Source organism: Sphaeramia orbicularis, chromosome 14, assembly GCF_902148855.1.
Source record: "Sphaeramia orbicularis chromosome 14, fSphaOr1.1, whole genome shotgun sequence".
Taxonomy (NCBI): Eukaryota; Metazoa; Chordata; class Actinopteri; order Kurtiformes; family Apogonidae; genus Sphaeramia; species Sphaeramia orbicularis.
Window position 1 is genome coordinate 43,621,580 of NC_043970.1, and position 18,164 is coordinate 43,639,743.

An 18,164-nucleotide genomic window follows, 5' to 3' on the forward strand; every position below is an offset into this window, starting at 1 on the left:
AAAACGTGACCATAGAGAAACTCCCCTCCTCTGTGTTTTGTTCTTTTTCCAACTTTATGAGAGACTTAAATCAGAATAAGTTAATATAGACGAAGGTGAACCATCCCCTCAGGCCATTATCAGTCACAGATTTAACAGAAACACTGACATTAAGTGAACTGAATGGATCATATTAACGGATAATAACCGATAACGACAGTCCTGTTGGATGTGTAAAAGCAGGTTCAGTGATGAAGTAAAATGGCCTGATGAAGGATGCAGCCATGTCTGAAATCCACCCGTCAGCTAATAAATACTCAGAGATTATTACATGAGGACGCTGCGTTCGCCGGCCTCCACTAGCACATCGTTTCCCACCGAGGAGCTGTCATGCAAGTGGTCGGGTCCGCGTACGGCCCAGAATTGGGTCCTGCTGGGGCCCCATGCGTACTAAACCCGGGTCAGATCCCATTCAGCAGGCCCTGGATGCCATAAGCACATTGGTGTAATCCCTGCAGTCGACTGAAACGGGTAACTGGATCACTTCCTTTAAAAGCACCTTAATGGATTGGCCTGGCCGTTGATTTTCTTTTTTAATACGGAGCATATCGATGTCCACCAATCAAACGCTCTACCTCTCTGTCGCTAAGTCGCTCTGTCCAAAATCTACATCTGGAGGCTGTGAAATATGGCTGTTATAAAACAGGGTTTGTGTCAGGCTGCCCTTGACGAGGCCTGGTCCACGTCCACATCCACGTCCATGTCTTTCTCATTTATAAGAAAGTCATGCAACATGACAGACACGGCTTGGATTTGCTGCGGGATTTACTGAAATGAATATTAAAAAACAATAGCTATGAGACCTAAAAGAAAAAAATCCCCTTAGCTGCCCGCCGGGCCAGTTGTAACACTAACGGAGGGCGTGGAACACACTAATAATCTTTCAGAATAAGATGCTGCTTTTTGCATCTAATGCAAATGCAACCTTGAGCCAATAGTCTCACCCTCTGGAACTGTCATGACACTGATTAGTTTTCTCTAAGTCTTAACTTGGAGTGTGCACGTCCGAGCCCACACAGAACCGAGTGCCGACCCACACCCACACCCGCACAAACACAAACCAAACCAAACCTCAGAAGACGACCTACCCCGTTCGCGTGATCTGTGGCGACGTCAAGGCTTCCCTGGGCCTGCTAGTTATCCAGAGCAGGGTGAGATAGAGAAGTCTGTGGTGCGACCGGAGTCTTACCTACCACCCAAAACCCTCTCACCGCTGCCACAGCAACAGAGAGCGGATTACTGGACTGTACCATTCTGTTGTTAGAGGGGATTAGAGTTCACACAACATGGCCCCTTTCTGGGTGTGCGCGTCCCACAAACGACAGATTACCACAACCGGCATTCTCATCCCAGCTCCAGTCCGCTGTACTTCAACTGGACCCTTTGACCAAAACCCACCAAACATGAACTGCATTAATCCATATAAACGTAGAACATTTAAAGGACACAGTTATCCTCCCACAGATGCTCAGCGGTGACTACATTTGGAACTATAAATAACAGGCGTATACCTACAACATCTGGTGCATCATCGCATCCACCGAGCGACACGGGAAGAAATGTTTCTAAGAATAAATACAAAGCAGATCCGTATTAAACGCAGAGAGGATCAGAGTGACTTCAGTATCTTTGATCAGGCCCAAGTTCAAGACGGGGAATCATCTCATTATGGCTCGTGGCAGATTAGTATCCAGTCCAACCACAAACCATTATATAACGCCACGAAACTGCATCCACGCCAACACCAGCATGACACTAGGTTTAAACAAACAGCTGCACAACAACCAATAAAGGACTGGGTTTTCCCTCCAGTGCCCACAATGGAAATGTAACTCAGGAGTGTCAAACATATGACCCATGGGCCAAAACTGCGCCCTCCCCATAGAGGTTTGACCCCTTACATGAATCTGTACTGTGTATTAATAAAAATGTTCTAATACATTTCTAGATCATAATTTAAATACAGTACATGTGTAAAATTTGACATTTTCACCACAAAACATTAAATTAATTAATTCATAGAGACATTGAAGTAAATAATCTGTGTTCATTTTACATCACAGACATGAAACCTACCCTACATTATGAAAAAAAATAGGTTTTATGTATTCATGTTCTAAAATATATATATATTTTTTTTTTTTTTTTTTAATTTTCCATGCTGTAGAATTTGGACACCTTGTCAATATGTATGTTTTATCATGTACTGTGACCTTGGTACAAAATAATATCTTCCAATACTCTTTTAATATGATACAGTTATAATCATCATATTGTAAATACATCATTACTGTATGTTGCATTGAACATTGGACCAGTGAATATATTTATAATATCATGTACTTGTACATTTGTGCAATGCATGACTGTTAATGACTTTTTGTGCTTTTCATAACAATTTTTTGCGTTTTTATATACTTTAAATACACTTTTTTTTTTGTGTGATTTATTGGGGGTGGGTCACTGTTCCATAAGGGGGGTGGGGGTCAGAATTCTATAATAGAAAACTGATCCGGGGGTCTCTTTTCCATGGGGGTCACTTTTCTACCTGACACTGACCCTCCAAAGGGTCCAATCTGGCTCCGTGGGATGAATTTGTGAAAAGCAAAAATGACACAGAAGACAGTCAAGTATAAAGAAATTAAAAATAAATTCATTTTTTTCATAATAAATTACTGTCAAACAAATGCTAAATTAAGTGTAGATTGTTAATTTGAATACAACACCTGCATACAGCAAACTAGTCACATTGGGTACAATTGTCATAACAGTAATTAAATGTTTCCGTTCTCAGGAAGATGATTTTATTGATGATTCTATTGATCAGTTCCTTTAGTCAACAAACCAAACAAAAATGGTCCAAAAATCAGTAGAATGTCAAGAAATTAAAAACAGCCCCTCATTACAAAACAGTGGAATACTGAAGCAAATATTATATGTTTTAGTTCCAGATGTCTGATATTAAATATTATGTGTATTTGTAGATCCACTCTGATCTATAAATTATAATGAACATGTATAAATGATGAACTGAGGCTGAATATTGTTAAAATTACACTGATTTTTCTATGACATTACAGGTTATTCATGTTATTCACATTTTAGTGAAAGGATAGTTTGTAAATATAAACAGTCTTATACTGTAATTTGCACTAAAACTAAGAGTAAAATGCGTATTTGTCACTTTTTATAAGTTATTATTTAATTTTTTTCCTGCTCTGGTCCACTTCAGATCATACTGGTCTGAATGTGGAACGTGTCGACACCTCTGGTCTGACTAATCTGGTTCTTGTCTTATTTGTCTCAGATTCTCAGACACATCATTAGACTCTTCACAGCTGTAGATCATGCATGTACCTGTTAGAATCATCTGTTTGTGTCAAACTAAACAGATGGGCTCCTCTGCTTCCTTAAACCTCATACAGGCCAACAGGGGGCAGCGTAGAGCCACAGATGAACACACCAACACACCTCCTTCCCAGGTTCCCCACTGGGCTCTGGTCCGTCAGGGCTGCGGTCCTGGTCCTGGTCCTGGTCCTGGTTCTGGCCGGAGGAGGTGACCGACAGCTGCCTCTGGAGACGTAGAACCTCCCTCTGCGACTCCCGGAGGAGCTTCTCGAACTCCAGTCGAGCAGATGGAATGTTGGAACCCTGAGCAGAAACAGGACAAGTCACATGACCTTCAACGCGGTCCTAAACCAGGAAACAGCTGATCCATACCTGTGCATTTCTTCAGTGATTGGACTGATTTTCATGCACATTAAATGATATTCTAAATGCTTGTGAAAAATTACAAACTCTAATCATCTCCAGCTGTTGTTGATTAATCACTTTCTTCCACTGATGTACCTTTTTAATACAGTTCACTTAGATTATAAATACATTTTATCATGTATTTATTAATGGATATTTATACTGCTCATACTGTTTTAATTTTTTTTTTTTACCTGAACTCTATATTTTGTTCTTTGTGGCTCATGACGGGTGACTAATGAATCCTTGATCATTGTGACATAATTTTGTCCATTATACATTTTCCAAAATGAAGTTATGACTAAAATATAAGAATATAAAAAGAAAAGAAAAGAAATATAAACATAAGAATTCTCAACTGAGTATCTTACGCATTTTCAACTTTAAAATTTCCATGAGGGTGTTTCAGGATGATATCGACTGATAAATCATTCTCAAATCCATCAAAACCGGATAGAAATTAAGCTCTAATATGGATAAAATAAAGATGATGATGATGAGTGCAGTATTTGTACTAAATTAATGTGAAACTCAATAAGGAGAGCATCAACAGCACATGATTGAATGAAGGTTTGTTTTTAAGCTTTTTAATCACTTTGATTTATTATCTGCTCTAGTCTTTTATTTCCAGAAACAGTGATAAAGGCCCAAAATTTATGTGACATTAAATAGGTTTACTGCAAATATATATAATTTTGTTAAAATCTAATTAATTTCATGCCAATGTGTGCAATGTAAAGCCATGTTTTTGGTTAATTCTGGCATATTTACATTTATACATTCATCAATATACATGGTCCCCTTTAACCTCCTGAGACCCAGAAAAGTACAAGTTTGGGCTTTTTAAAAAATTAAATAATTGCCGATATTGAAAACATCATGACACAACAGTTTTTTCAGATGCATGTTTTTTTTTTTTTAATTTTCATGGAATATCCTTTGCAGTGGACAGTTTGTTTGTTTTTGAATAGATCTGTGAAACTCTTGTCCACAAACGTGAACAGAAAACCTTTGCTGGGTCTGAGGAGGTTCAATAAACAAAACAAACAATAAAAAAAAGTTTATATGTGCACTTTAATCTTCCTCAAATTCAGGGAAAAGGCTGTAATAATCTAATATTTACAACATCTGATCTATTTAAATCTAATTTTCTTGAATCCATGAACAAATCAAACCCACAGAAACCTGGACAAACCCATAATATTCAACAGATAGAAAACCACAGCACAAAGATCAGCCTCAGAATAAAGTGAAGGCACTGTCTAGCTGATGTCATAGATTCATACTATTATTCTTTTCACTGTGTTGTAAAAGATGCTGCTCCATCTGTTTGTGTCGACAGGATCCCACACTCACTAGATCAATGTACAGCTCAGCCCGAAGACTCAGACTTTATTAATAAAGACGACAGCTGTTCACATTCAGGGGCCTGAGCTCTTAATTCGTTGCAGCGGTAATTAAAAACAGGCACTTACAAAGGCAGCCTATTCCTGCACTGTCACCCTGACATCAGCCGTGACGCAGCCTTTGTAAGACAGGCTTAAGAGGGGAGAGGATGAGCAGTACCGCCACTGGCCAGCAGAGGGCGAGCTGGTGGCGCTGTGAGCCTGTGATGATGGTGATGATGAAGGTTCAATCAGAGGAACCAGGGACCACTTTACCTTGGAGGGTCCCAGACGAGCCTCCAGGTCTCTGCATTCCTGCTGCAGAGCGGCGATCTCCTTGTCCTTCCACAGGAGGGCGTCGGCGTGGTGGGCCAGGTCACGGGCCCTCTGACGAGCAAACGCCCTCTTGTACTGTTCCACGGAGCCGGGCCTCATCAGCGACGGAGAATTCACCTGCAACACAGAGAGAACATCTGCATCTGAAGGGAATCCGAGCAACAAACAACTAGGATTTAACCCTTAAAGACCCAAACATCCAAAACCATCCACTGATCTAAACTGTTTACCTGTTTATCCAATAATTCTATCAATACATGGAAATAACTGGTGTAAAATACAGTTTTACCTCAGTTATTCAAAGGATAAAATGTACAAAAATGTATAAAATGAGTATAAAATAAGCAAAGTCCTTTAAATATAAGGAAAAAATGATCCAAAAAAACTCGAAATATAGCATAAAAGTAAACAAATTCTTTTAAAGTGAGGAGAAATTGAGCAAAATACTTGAAAAATGAAGAAAGTTCATCATTTCATACCATCCAGAACCCTGTATTTATTGTGTTAACCCTCAAAAATTAAACCATCTACTGATGTAAAGGTTAAATACCTGCTGATCCACTAATGTAGACAATGGCTCTAATCACAGGTCGGGTTGTGGGTTCCAGGTCTAACGTACACGGGTAGTGGGTTGGGTTGTGGGTTCTAGGTCTAATGTACACGGGTGGTGGGTTCCAGGTCTAACGTACGCGGGTAGCGGGTCGGGTTGTGGGTTCCAGGTCTAATGTACACGGGTAGTGGGCTCCAGGTCTAACGTACGCGGGTAGCGGGTCGGGTTGTGGGTTCCAGGTCTAATGTACATGGGAAGTGGGTCGGGTTGTGGCTTCCAGGTCTAATGTATGTATTACATTTAAAATGGCCACAAATTATTACTTTATTGGCTTTAACACATTTAAAATGGCCAAAATTATTGTGTTACTGGTTTTAATACATTTAAAATGGCCACAAATTATTACCTTATTGGCTTTAACACATTTAAAATGGCCAAAATTATTACGTTATTGGCTTCATTACGTTATTGGCTGATAAATAAAAATTAAAAAAACACCTGTGTATGTGTATCCAAATACTCTATTTACACTTTAACTCTAAACTACTGGATGATATTTGCATCTGACTGACTTTGTCTGAACCTAAACCCATTAATTACACGTCTGTTTTCCCATCATGCATTGTGTCAGCCCTACCTGTAACAGCCCTCCCCCCATGTGACCGGTGTTACTGGTTACATACAGTATTTGTTGTGTGTACTTGTACATCAGTGTGTATAAATAGCTGCAGAACGTCCCTATGTCTGTACTAAAGGACACATCAGTTCTAAAGCGCTTCGGTTTTTGTTGGTGTAGGTTTTCAGCTGCTTTGTTCCGTCTTTCAGCCGTCGGTCAGAGGCGAGGGGGCGCGCCAGACGTGTATATGTGTATTCGCATTGTGGTGAACAGGTGGACACTGGACACCGCCGCAGAGAAAGACAATCGTGGACGGGACTCCATTTACTAGTGCAGCCTTTGCCAGGACGTGTCTGAAAAGGGCCAAAGGGCTGGACCAGGACCAGATCTGGTTTCTGTTCAATAAAAACCAGGATGTGCACTTACATAAGACGCTGAATCCACTGTGGTGTGTTTAGTGTCTGATGTAGACAACTGATGATGATGATGATGGTGAGTGTCTGACTCATCTTCTCTGAAGTTAAAAGCCCAAAACTCAAATGAATACGACACAAACTGGATTTTATCACAGAATCTCAAATCTGATGATGTAAATTTTTTTCTGTTATGTGAAGATCAAAATGAAACTGTAAAATCCCAGGTAAAGTTAAAGGTCCTGTGGTGGAAAACAGGCTCATGTTGTGGATTTGTGAAATATTAAAGTATTTCAGTTGGAGTGAGTTTTATTTTTGTACTTTCAGAGTACTACTCCATAAGGACATTACTTTAACCTTTTAATGCAATAAGCATTCAGAAGTGGTCACATACGTGTATGCTGGGTTTTTTTTGTCTCTTTATAGTGCCATTCATGTTTCATTTGTGACTAATTGCAATCAATATCTACTGCAAATATCCATATGGGAATGTTTGATTAGATATGTTTATGTACATATGATATGTTTATGCATGTTTATGGAACTTTAATCAGAGAAAGTTGGGGGTTGAGGGGGAGTTTTTACTGGGTAAATTCAATAGAAATGCACTGAGGTTTTACAGAATTGAGGTAAAATTAAAGTTCCTGAGGTGGAAAAGGGACTAATGTGAGTTAGTTTGGGTGCTGGTTTATTTCCTTTGCTCAGATCAGATCAGATCAGAACCAGACTCTGTGGTGACCCTGGTGCTGTGGGTTCAGACTGAAGGTAAACCCAGTGTTAATGCAGGTGTTTTATGTACTCGCCGTACCACTCTGAGGTTGGCCTCCTGCAGCTTCCTCGCCCTCTCTTCCAGCCTTTTGGCCAGAACAGCCAGCTCAGTGTTCTTCCTCCTCAGCCGTCTGACCTTCTCCTCGGTCTCTGGGGCGCTGCTCTTCCTCTAAACACACAAGGAAACCAACATCATCATCATCACAGGGTTCATACACATTTTTCAAGGTCAAATTCAAGCACTTTCAAATGTTTCCAGCACATCTCCTCATCACTGGGGTCAAATCCATATCTACAGGAATACATATGCACATGATTATTTTTGTCACTTTATATCACAATGATGTACATTGTATTATGTATAAACAACTAAAATTATGTTTAATAATAGAAAAAAGTTTAGAAATTGGGGCGGCCATGGCTCAGGAGGTAGAATGGGTTGTCCAATAACCAAAAGGTTGGCGGTACGAATCCTGCTCTGTCCTAATCAGTCCGTTGTGTCCTTGGGCAAGACACTTCACCCAATTTGCCTCCAGTGTCACTCACACTAGTGTATGAATAAGTATGAATGTTTGGTGATGGGAGGGGCAGTTTGGAGCGAACTGACAGCCACACTTCTTTCAGTCTGCCCCAGGTACAGCTGTGGATACTAGGGATGGGAAGATTATTCGATACGCATCAATATGCCGACATGAGCGTGCACGGTCCCAGTGCACTGGTAGAGAAGCTGCGAGTGAATGAAAAGTTTGGAATGATATCACAATGCATTGGTTATTGAATGTTTGTATTGATAAAATTTGATCCGTTCAATAGAATATACTTTTACTTGCATTTAAAAGTGTTACTATTTGTTTGGGTAAAGTTTTTCTTTCCTTCAGACCCACGTTAACGTGTACCGCGGATTCGCAGATGTGTACCCTGCACACTAACAGTCTGAGCTCCGTGGATGGACTGTGGCACAAGCATCACGGATGAATACTGCAATGTCTGTATCTGAATGTGACAGACATAGAAGGAAGGTGATGACATGTGATTTACGAACGTGTACTTTTACAAGACCAGCTGTACTGAATACTGCCGTACATACCGGAGGTATTTCCTTAAACAGTGTCATACATATCTAACAGCGCATCCCAGAATACCTTGCACAGGTGTCTCTTACAGTGACAGAACCTTTTTCTGTTTTACCTACATTACAAATATATTACATTACAAATTGATTCGGCGGGGGAGCAAGAAGTTGAGTGTTAGAAACTTGCAGAGACGACTTTGGAAACAAAGTCTTAACTTTTTCACTGACTGAATATGAGGTACGTGTTCTGAAACTGAACTAAAGCCACTTTCTAAAAAGTCATGGTCTTATTTGACAAATAAATAATCAAGCTCATTGAATTGCACTGCATATTTATTTATTTATTTTTTACCAGAATGAATGTGTTCAATCAGAATGTGCTTAATTGCTCTAAATCGTGATTTGGTGTGAGTCGTATCGCATCACATTGCGAGATGCCATACACGTATCTTTAATATATCGGATCGCAGATGCTGTATCGAGATGCGTATGATATCGGCCTTATAACAAAGATTCCCAACCCTAGTGGATACAGATGTAATTTAACACCACCAGAGGGAGAATGTGAGAGTGAATGAATAATGGATCAATAATGTAAATCGCTTTGGGTGCCTTGAAAAGTGCTATAGAAGTCTAATGTATTATTATTATGATTATTATTATTAAAGCTTTATGCAAAAAAAGAGAAGCCACTTGGTGTTCTTCAGACACACTGACAACGAGACAAAGATTCAGATCAAACTGAACCTGGAGTTGACCTGAGAACACCTGGAATTTACTTTATGGCATCAAATTTTATTTTTCTAAATCTATCACCTTTGTAAGTAGCTTTGGCTGGAGTTAATATGAAAAATAAACAAATCAATCACATCACAGAGTTAAAATTCAGCACTTTCAAGCACTGAAACTGAAATCCAAGCACTTTTCAGACCTTGAATTTCAAGCATTTCAAGGATATCAAGTACCTGTACGAACCCTAACATCATCGTCATCATCATCACACAGCGCCCGCAGCAAAAACTACCAGCAGCACCACAGACAGTCAGTGGGTTTTCAGGAGGCTCTATTATTAGATTCAGTTCTGTAACATCTGCCAGTGTTTTCAGTGGAAACTGGAGCAGAGTTTATCTGTGGAACAAACTCCTTCTAGCAGGAGATACTGGGTGTTGGATCATATCACTTAACCCTTTAAATACCCCCCCACTAGAACAGATCTAGATTTATTTAGGTTGTTTTTGCAATAAAAGTGTCAGAAAATTTATTTTTTACCAATTCTTCTGCACCTTTCAATATTTGTCCAATAATTATCATTATTGTATGCAATAAATGCTTAAAACAGTGTGTTATAGTAAAAAATAAAAAAAGACTTGAATTTTTATCATATTATGAAAAACAACTGTATATGTTGATAATGAAACTTTATGAGATAATAGACAAAAACATTCATTTATTTTCCATGTGTTGATCCATTGTAGTTGTTCTAGATCATTGTGTGTCCATGTTCTTCTTCTTCTTTTTGGTTCTTTGGTGTCATTTGGATCCTGTGTAACAGTGTTATAGAATATTTACAGAACAAATACAACTATTACTGAACTATACAAACCACAAAAATACAGATAAAAACAGTGGAAAAAGGGTAAAAAAAACCCAGCAAAACTCAATAAAACCACATCAAAACACACTAGTAGAACACTCCAGAACAGCATTATCACCATTATATACAATTATTTACAAATATTCACCACTAAAACACTGATAAAAGTCATAAAAATCTTCAATTTCTCTCTCACCGACTGCACTCTACTGCTCTAAGCCCCGCCCACTTCTACCCTCCCCCCCCCCAGCCAATGCAAACCTCTACCCTAATGTGTTCTAGACCAATAGAAAGAATCTAATCTCAGATAAACGGTGAGGTTTGGGTTCTGTCCAACTGTTCAGGAGTTCTAGTTCTGTGAATGCGGGCAGATGTAGAAATGTGGCGCCACAGACACAATTGTCTTTAAAGGGTTAAATCCTGCACTTTGGTTGATCTCTGCATCACTCTTAAATTTCCACCCAGTGCAGGAACACGTAAGTTCCAGCCCCGTCTGGAACCCAATAGCGTGTACATCCCCTCTGTTTGTGCGTGGCCTACTTTCTGCTGCACTTCAGTCAACACCACAGCCTGGGCTTTATTTTTAGTCTCACCAACAGGACGTTCTCCTCCCTCAGAGTGGTGCACGTCTTCTCCAACTCATCCAGAGCTCGCAGGAGTTCAGAGTTCTGACGCACCAGGAAGCCGTAGTCAGTACCGTTCTGCAGAAACAACAAGAACACAGACAGATTCAGATTGGACTGAACGACCAGCTCTTTCACAGAAAACTGAGTTTAAAAACAGGCAGAGTTTCATGTACGAGGGACCGATAAAGCCTTCCTCTGTCATCAGTAAAAGCTTCTGTGGTTCCGTGTAACGGCAGCTGACAGATGAACGGGATTTTGATTAGAACATCTCAGATGAACACCAGCACTGAACATCTATTATCAGAACCAGCTCAGCAGACGAAGCCTCACACAGAGATGGAAGGACCACAGAAGGTTCACTTAACTCAGTTAACTCTAACCCCCCTGAGCCTAACCCCTTCTACAGTTAACCCTAACCCCCTGAGCCTAACCCTTCTACAGTTAGTCCTAACCCCCTGACTCTCTAACCCTAACCACAGAGGGTTCAACAGGGAGACAGTTCATTTAACACAGTTAACCCAATAACCCTGATCCCTTAACCCTAATCCCCTACCCTCCTACTCCTAAACCCTAACCCCCTAACCCTGACCGTAACCCCCATCCCTAAACCCTAACCCCCTACCCTAACTCCTAAAGCCCTACCCCTAACCTCAACCCCCTACCCTTCTAACCCTAACCCCCTAACCCTAAGCCCTACCCCTATCCCCCTAACCCCTTAACCCCCTAACCCTCTACCCCTGTAACCCTAACCCCTTCACCCTAACCCCTAACCGTAAGCCCTACCCCTGTCCCCCTAACCCTCTAACCCTAACCCCTTCACCTTAACCCCCTAACCCCAACCCTCTGCTCTAACTCAGATCTGTGGTCGGTTTCTTCAGTTCAGCTATGTTAAACATCTGTAAAGGCCATTTTCAATGCTCAGATTTATAGAAATAGTGGTATCCATCCATCCATCCATCCACCCACCCACCCACCCATCCATCTATCATCCATCCCTCCCATATAGAACCTCCTTGATGCGTTCCATTTTGTCCATCCTCCTCCAGATTCTCATCAGTTGGCCACATCAACTCTTCAGCCCTTTCATAAAATACCAATGCTAGACTACACATCCCAAGCCATTTTTGAGATGACGTTGCCATGGTAACCACTATCCCTCTGGGCCGTTGAAGGTTGTTCTACCTGTTGTTTAAGTCAACACTAATGACCAGCTGTTAACAAACCCGACAGCTGAGACCCCGGTGTTGGTTCTCCAGTACAACTGGGAGTAGAACACAGGGATTCTGTGTAAATGTGTGATTAGTGAAAAACAAACGAACGCTAGAACACCCATATGTTATGACAGAGAGAGAGACCGGACTGGGTCATTAGAGGAAACAAAATGAAGACACGACATTAAAACTAAAGGAAAATAAATAATAAATAAAACCTACAGTCACTGGTAAAACACAAATCCAGCTGCAGGTAAAATCAGTTTTCTCTTCTATTAAATCAGTGTTTTCCTCATATTTAAAGCTCTGCATTATTCACATCTGTCATGACCTTAAACAAGACACTGACTCTAATACAACTGGTGAAGTTTATATGATTGACTTGATGTTTCTAAATGAATAATCTGTACATCCGCCTTCAAAACCCAACAAGTAAACTCACTGTTTGACTGTTTCCATCAAATCATGCAGCCTAACTCATAATATAAAAACTTAATATGGAGACGGAGTTCATTAAACCAAAACAGGACAAAGTCTAGGAAAGACTAACATCTGGTCAAAAAAATTTAATGACAGTAATCTACACCAAACTTATATTTATGGGTAGGTAATAGGGATGTAAACATTTAATTGACTGATGATTAACTGTCGATAAGAATTTGCTCGATTAAATTATTAATTGTCGGTTAATTGCCCTTTTCCGCCTGTCCACACCTGTCTGAAGGCTGCCGGTTTGTTGCGACGCTGCGGCTGGGATAGCCGGTATTTGAACCGGATCACGGCGTTGATGAGTTAGAATGTCTTTATGGACATAGTGGAGCCAAACACAGACCAGCCCATCTGTTTGTGGGAGCGGTGCACCCCCGAACAAATACACGCACAAATGCGGGGTCGGTATCGGAGCGTTTTCCCTGGAGGGTGGTGTGGTCTACAGTCAGTGAAAAGTTTCACTTTCACTTCTGCGGGGGCACGGACTGTACCGTACCCCCATAGTATTGGAAGAAGGACGGAAAGTGACGCGCGCGGTTACCAACCAACACGCACGCATCCCCCGGCCGTACTGTGCGCATGCGAGTACCCCCCCACCCCTACGACGAAACACACGCGCGTGCACCCCCACACACACCGGCGAAATGCACGCACGTGCACACCCCCCCAATTACACACCGCCACATCAAGAGATGAATTCCACAGGAAACACTGACTGTCTCCAATGACTCAATAAATCAATCATTAAGGAATATGACATGCTTTTTTCATGAAGTGTATAAACAATATTTAACTTTTATTCTTATAGACCGTCTTGAAAAAGAAATTCAGGTTCTCAGGAAAATCACAGCTAATCAATTAATCGTTAATCGATCGATAAGGGCAGCCAACTAACGATTAATGAATTAATCGATAATTTGCATCCCTAGTAGGTAATTACTGATATTTTCAGGAAAATGTATTTTGAAATGAGAAAAATTTTTGGAAAAAACAAATGTGAGTAGTTTTGTGAGTGTGAATGTTTGTAAAGTGACAGTTTTGTTCCATCATTCTGGGTTCATTTAATAAACTTTCATAAATAAACTACATTTATTCCATATAACAATAGTTCCACTTACCACCCCTTTTCGGGCATGTAAATGGAACTATTGCGGTGTTCTTCTGTCTAAGATTGTTGATATTTGTATTATTATGTATGTTTTGCTTGTTCGCATATGTTAAATTTCATTGGATGTTCGGAATTAATCACTAAATCAAATCAAATACATTGATATTTGACAATTATATTATTTATGTCATATTCTAAACGCACACTGTTTAAAATTAATAAATGCATTTATCTATGCGTGATACATTTGAATAATGTTAATATTATTTATATGTTGTAAATATTGTAAAATAAATAAATAAATAAATATATATATATATATATATATATGTATGATATTGATAATTGAAATAAAAAATGTTTAATTTGATATTTACTTTTGTTGTCTATCTGTGACGCAGTAGTTTTAGATATGTTTCATTTAAAAATATTTGAAAGTAAATGTTGCCCTTTGAGTTTGTTTAAGATAGCATTTAGACCTTTACAGTTATGTTTAATATTGATCTTAAACTTGTCTGATTCAAAACTTATGAATCCAAAAGTGGTGGGCGGTCCATCTGGAACGCCCTTGACCCCATCCAACATTACAAATAAATAAAAAGCATTAAAAATAAAACAAAATAAAGAAGGATATGGTCATGAAAATGACTAAAGCTAAACTCAAATTAAAACCTAAAGACTGAACAAGAATAAAACTAAAGAGAACGTCAATAATAAGTATAATTTACTAAATAAGAGATGTTTGTGCAGAACAGAACCAGTTAAATCTTCATTAAGTCCAACAGTGCACATTAAACTGTAACATCATGTATTTCCTGCTCTAGTTTATCCAAATAAATGCACATTTTACTCCATTTCCATGTAACTCTCAGACGGATGGAAAAGTCTGCAGTCGAAGCAGAAACGTGATTACGGCTCATCACCGCCGGCCAAAAGAGACTCAGTTCAAATCAATAGCGTGACTGAGTCAGCGGGTGAAGACCTCCGAACTTTAACTGTGAACTCGACACCAGAAAACAACAAACACATCGATTTACAGTAAAAAACAAAACAACAGAACCAGAGCAGAGAGTAACAAACCGTGGTGCTGAAGGACTTACACCTGACTTTTAATTACACACCCAGACGTGAACATTTGTCTTCAGTCGTTTTATTTGATGCATTAAAGCGCATGGTGAATAAAATGTAGGGCTTGTCATAAAAAAAAAACCTTGGAGCAGCACTTTCCAACGGCACTATTTGCTTTGTTGATGATCCTCAGATTCTTCAGGGACACGAGGACGCTGCTTATTCAACTGTCCTGCTCTGATTTATCTCTGCTCACATTATCACCTTCAGAAATGGTGGAAATATGCCAGGTTTATGTTCAAACTGTCTGCAAGTAGTGACTTTATCAGCAATATGAGGGACACTGCAGTCTTTATACAGCGTCATCTACAACAATCCGACGTCATGTTTTGTGGTGTTCATTTATTTTCTCTTCTAGTTTTTTCCAAATTTATTAGGGCTGTGTATTGGCAAGAATCTAGCAATACGATACAAATCACAATACTAGGATCACAATATGATACATCACGATACATCGTGACACTGTTAAAAAGGCAATGTTTTTTTTTCTTTTTTTAAATGATTATTTCCTTGAAGAATTGAGTTACACCAGAAATATGCACAAATACTAAACACATTTTTTTTTTTTTCAGAACAGAATCTAATGCTATATCACAAACTGTTCCTGTGTTCAAACTGAAATTCTGTTTTACAGACATTACAGTTTAAGATCCTGTTCAAATGTTCATATTCTATTAGTTCAGAACTAACATCAGAACAGTACTTTTATGCAATCCCAACAAAGGAACTAACATTATTTAATAAAAGAGTGTTAAAGAATAATAAATAAGATATAAACAATAAAGAAAAACAAAAATGAACCTCCACAATATCTGCATTTGAATAAATACCTAAAAATACTGATGCAGTACTTTTTAATAGTGAAACAGAATTGTGACATGAAATATCGCAATATATTGCAGAAGTGAAATTTTCTTACACCCCTAAAATTTATACATTATTTAATTTCCTGTTTTGGGCTCCAAATGTGTCGACGTCTATCAGAACCTTAAGGAAAATGCTGTTATTGTGAAAATAAATGCATAACTTTTGGTCAAATAACAATAAGGTTCATTTTTGTTTTTCTTTATTGTTTATATCTTATTATTCTTTAACACTTATTAAATAATGTTAGTTCCTTTGTTGGGATTGACTTAAAATATTGTTCTGATGTTAGTTCTGAACTAATAGAATATGAACATTTGAACAGGATCTTAAACTGTAATGTCTGCAAAATATAATTTCAGTTTGAACACAAGAACATTTTGTGATATAGCATTCGATCCTGTTCTGATCAAATAAAAATGTGTTTAGTATTTGTGCAGATTTCTGGTGTAATTCAATTCTTCCAGGAAATAATCATTTAAAAAAAGAAACAAACAAAAAAATTGCCTTTTTAACAGTACCATGACATATCGTATCTGTTTACTCGTTTGCTGTGTGTTCGTCCCTTGGCTGTTTATTGTAAAGCGTCTTTGAATAATTAGAAAAGTGGTATATAAAACCGATGTATTATTATTAGTATTATTATTATTGTCATACATCGTATCGTGATCCTAGTATTGTGATTTGTATCGTATCACCAGATTCTTGCCAATACACATTCCTATTTGACACCCTTGCTTTAAAGTCCTTTTTTAACCTAAACACACCATCTCATTCATAAATGTTCCAGTATTTGCCAGTGTAACTTCTTCTGCTGAGCTCTTGTGATGAAAACAGGTCGACTACATCACTACGATAAGTTTCTGTTGTGACAAACTTTGATGGTATCTGGGTCACGTCCTGGTCTCCACTCATCTGGTGTTTTTTACCGAATACTGAAGGTCGAACCCTGATGAAGCAGCAGGTGGGTCCATATGTTACTGTCCTCATACGGTGGAACAGCGTCAGGTTTTAGAGCCTGTTTATTCTGTGGAGGTTTTAAAGGTCAGACAGAAACACAGATAAAAGCTTTAGTTTTGAGTCTAAAACGGAGCTGACGGGGCTGAGCTGAAACCAGAGCAGAGGAAATTACTTCTTGATTATCTGGGTCAGATTCTGGTTTATGTGCCTCACAGGAACCCGGTGGGAACGGCCGAGGAGTTTTCTGGAAACCGTCGAGTCTGCAGGACTTCAATTAGAGCAACGTCGCAAATCTTCAGCAACAACGGACGCAATAAAGGAACCGAGATATGACCGCGATGAGTTTTATGAAGTGGAGATGGAAATGATCAACATGGAGGAAGAAGAAGACGCTTTGAATAAAACAGAGGAGGACTGAAACTGTGTTTATGAGTGGAGTCATATGTATTTTTATGTTACATTTATTGTATCTGGTTACTTTTGGTAACTAATGACCATTGATGGGTGCATATGGAACTGACTTCCTGCTTTTACTGTTTTTTTTTTCAGTTTTGTTTTCTTTTTACTTCAAAGTTTGAGACAAATAAACTAAACAAAATAAAATTAACTAATTAATGTGTGTGGATTCTATTAGTTCAGTCTTGCTGTAAATGTTTGTGTTGGGTTCATTCATTTACATTTTTTACAGCGTTGACTCTGCGGAGGCTTTTAACCTATTGATCCAGTCAGAATTTTGTGTAAAATATGACAAATAAATAAATACTAAATATAAACACTAAATAAAATACTAAATAATAAATATTTAAGTTTCTATAATAAAACCTTTGTCAGTACATTCATCTTATGCCACGACAGAAAGATTAGATTCTCCACAGTTGAGTCTCTGAGTTTATTTTACAGTTTTCCTGAACAACAAAATATAATAATGGCAGTGATGGAAGCTAATGGGACTTCCTGTTTTGGAGTCGTGAGAGCACATGACTGGTCACATGACTGGTCCATTCCATCATTAACTATATTCATGTTCAACAATGGGTTAAAAAAATGTTTCTACCGAATTTAATCAGAGGTAGTTCAGGTTGTATTTTATCCACAAACTAAAAAAGGAAATTAAAACTTGAAACTAGAGGTTTTTAACCTTCAAATGAGGCGTCATTGGTTAATTTAGTCCTCGTAGTTCTACAGGTATAAGCTTTAGAACTTGGTAAATAGGAGAAAATTAACACTAATTAGATGGAAAGAACAGGTTAAA

At 38.8% G+C, this 18,164-nt stretch overlaps 1 protein-coding gene across 2 annotated transcripts in view; it reads right to left on the reverse strand.

Annotated features, from left to right (window-relative positions):
• Nucleotides 1–18,164, reverse strand: part of tspoap1 (TSPO associated protein 1) — a 102,984-nt gene that overhangs the window by 56,772 nt on the left and 28,048 nt on the right. For both annotated transcript variants that reach the window (XM_030153191.1, XM_030153193.1), the window contains exons 3-6: nt 11,120–11,227; nt 7,901–8,029; nt 5,454–5,630; nt 3,511–3,690 (exon numbers count right to left, since the gene is read on the reverse strand). In XM_030153191.1, coding sequence (XP_030009051.1) covers nt 3,511–3,690; nt 5,454–5,630; nt 7,901–8,029; nt 11,120–11,227 — 594 coding nt within the window. The remainder of the gene's footprint in view (nt 1–3,510; nt 3,691–5,453; nt 5,631–7,900; nt 8,030–11,119; nt 11,228–18,164) is intronic.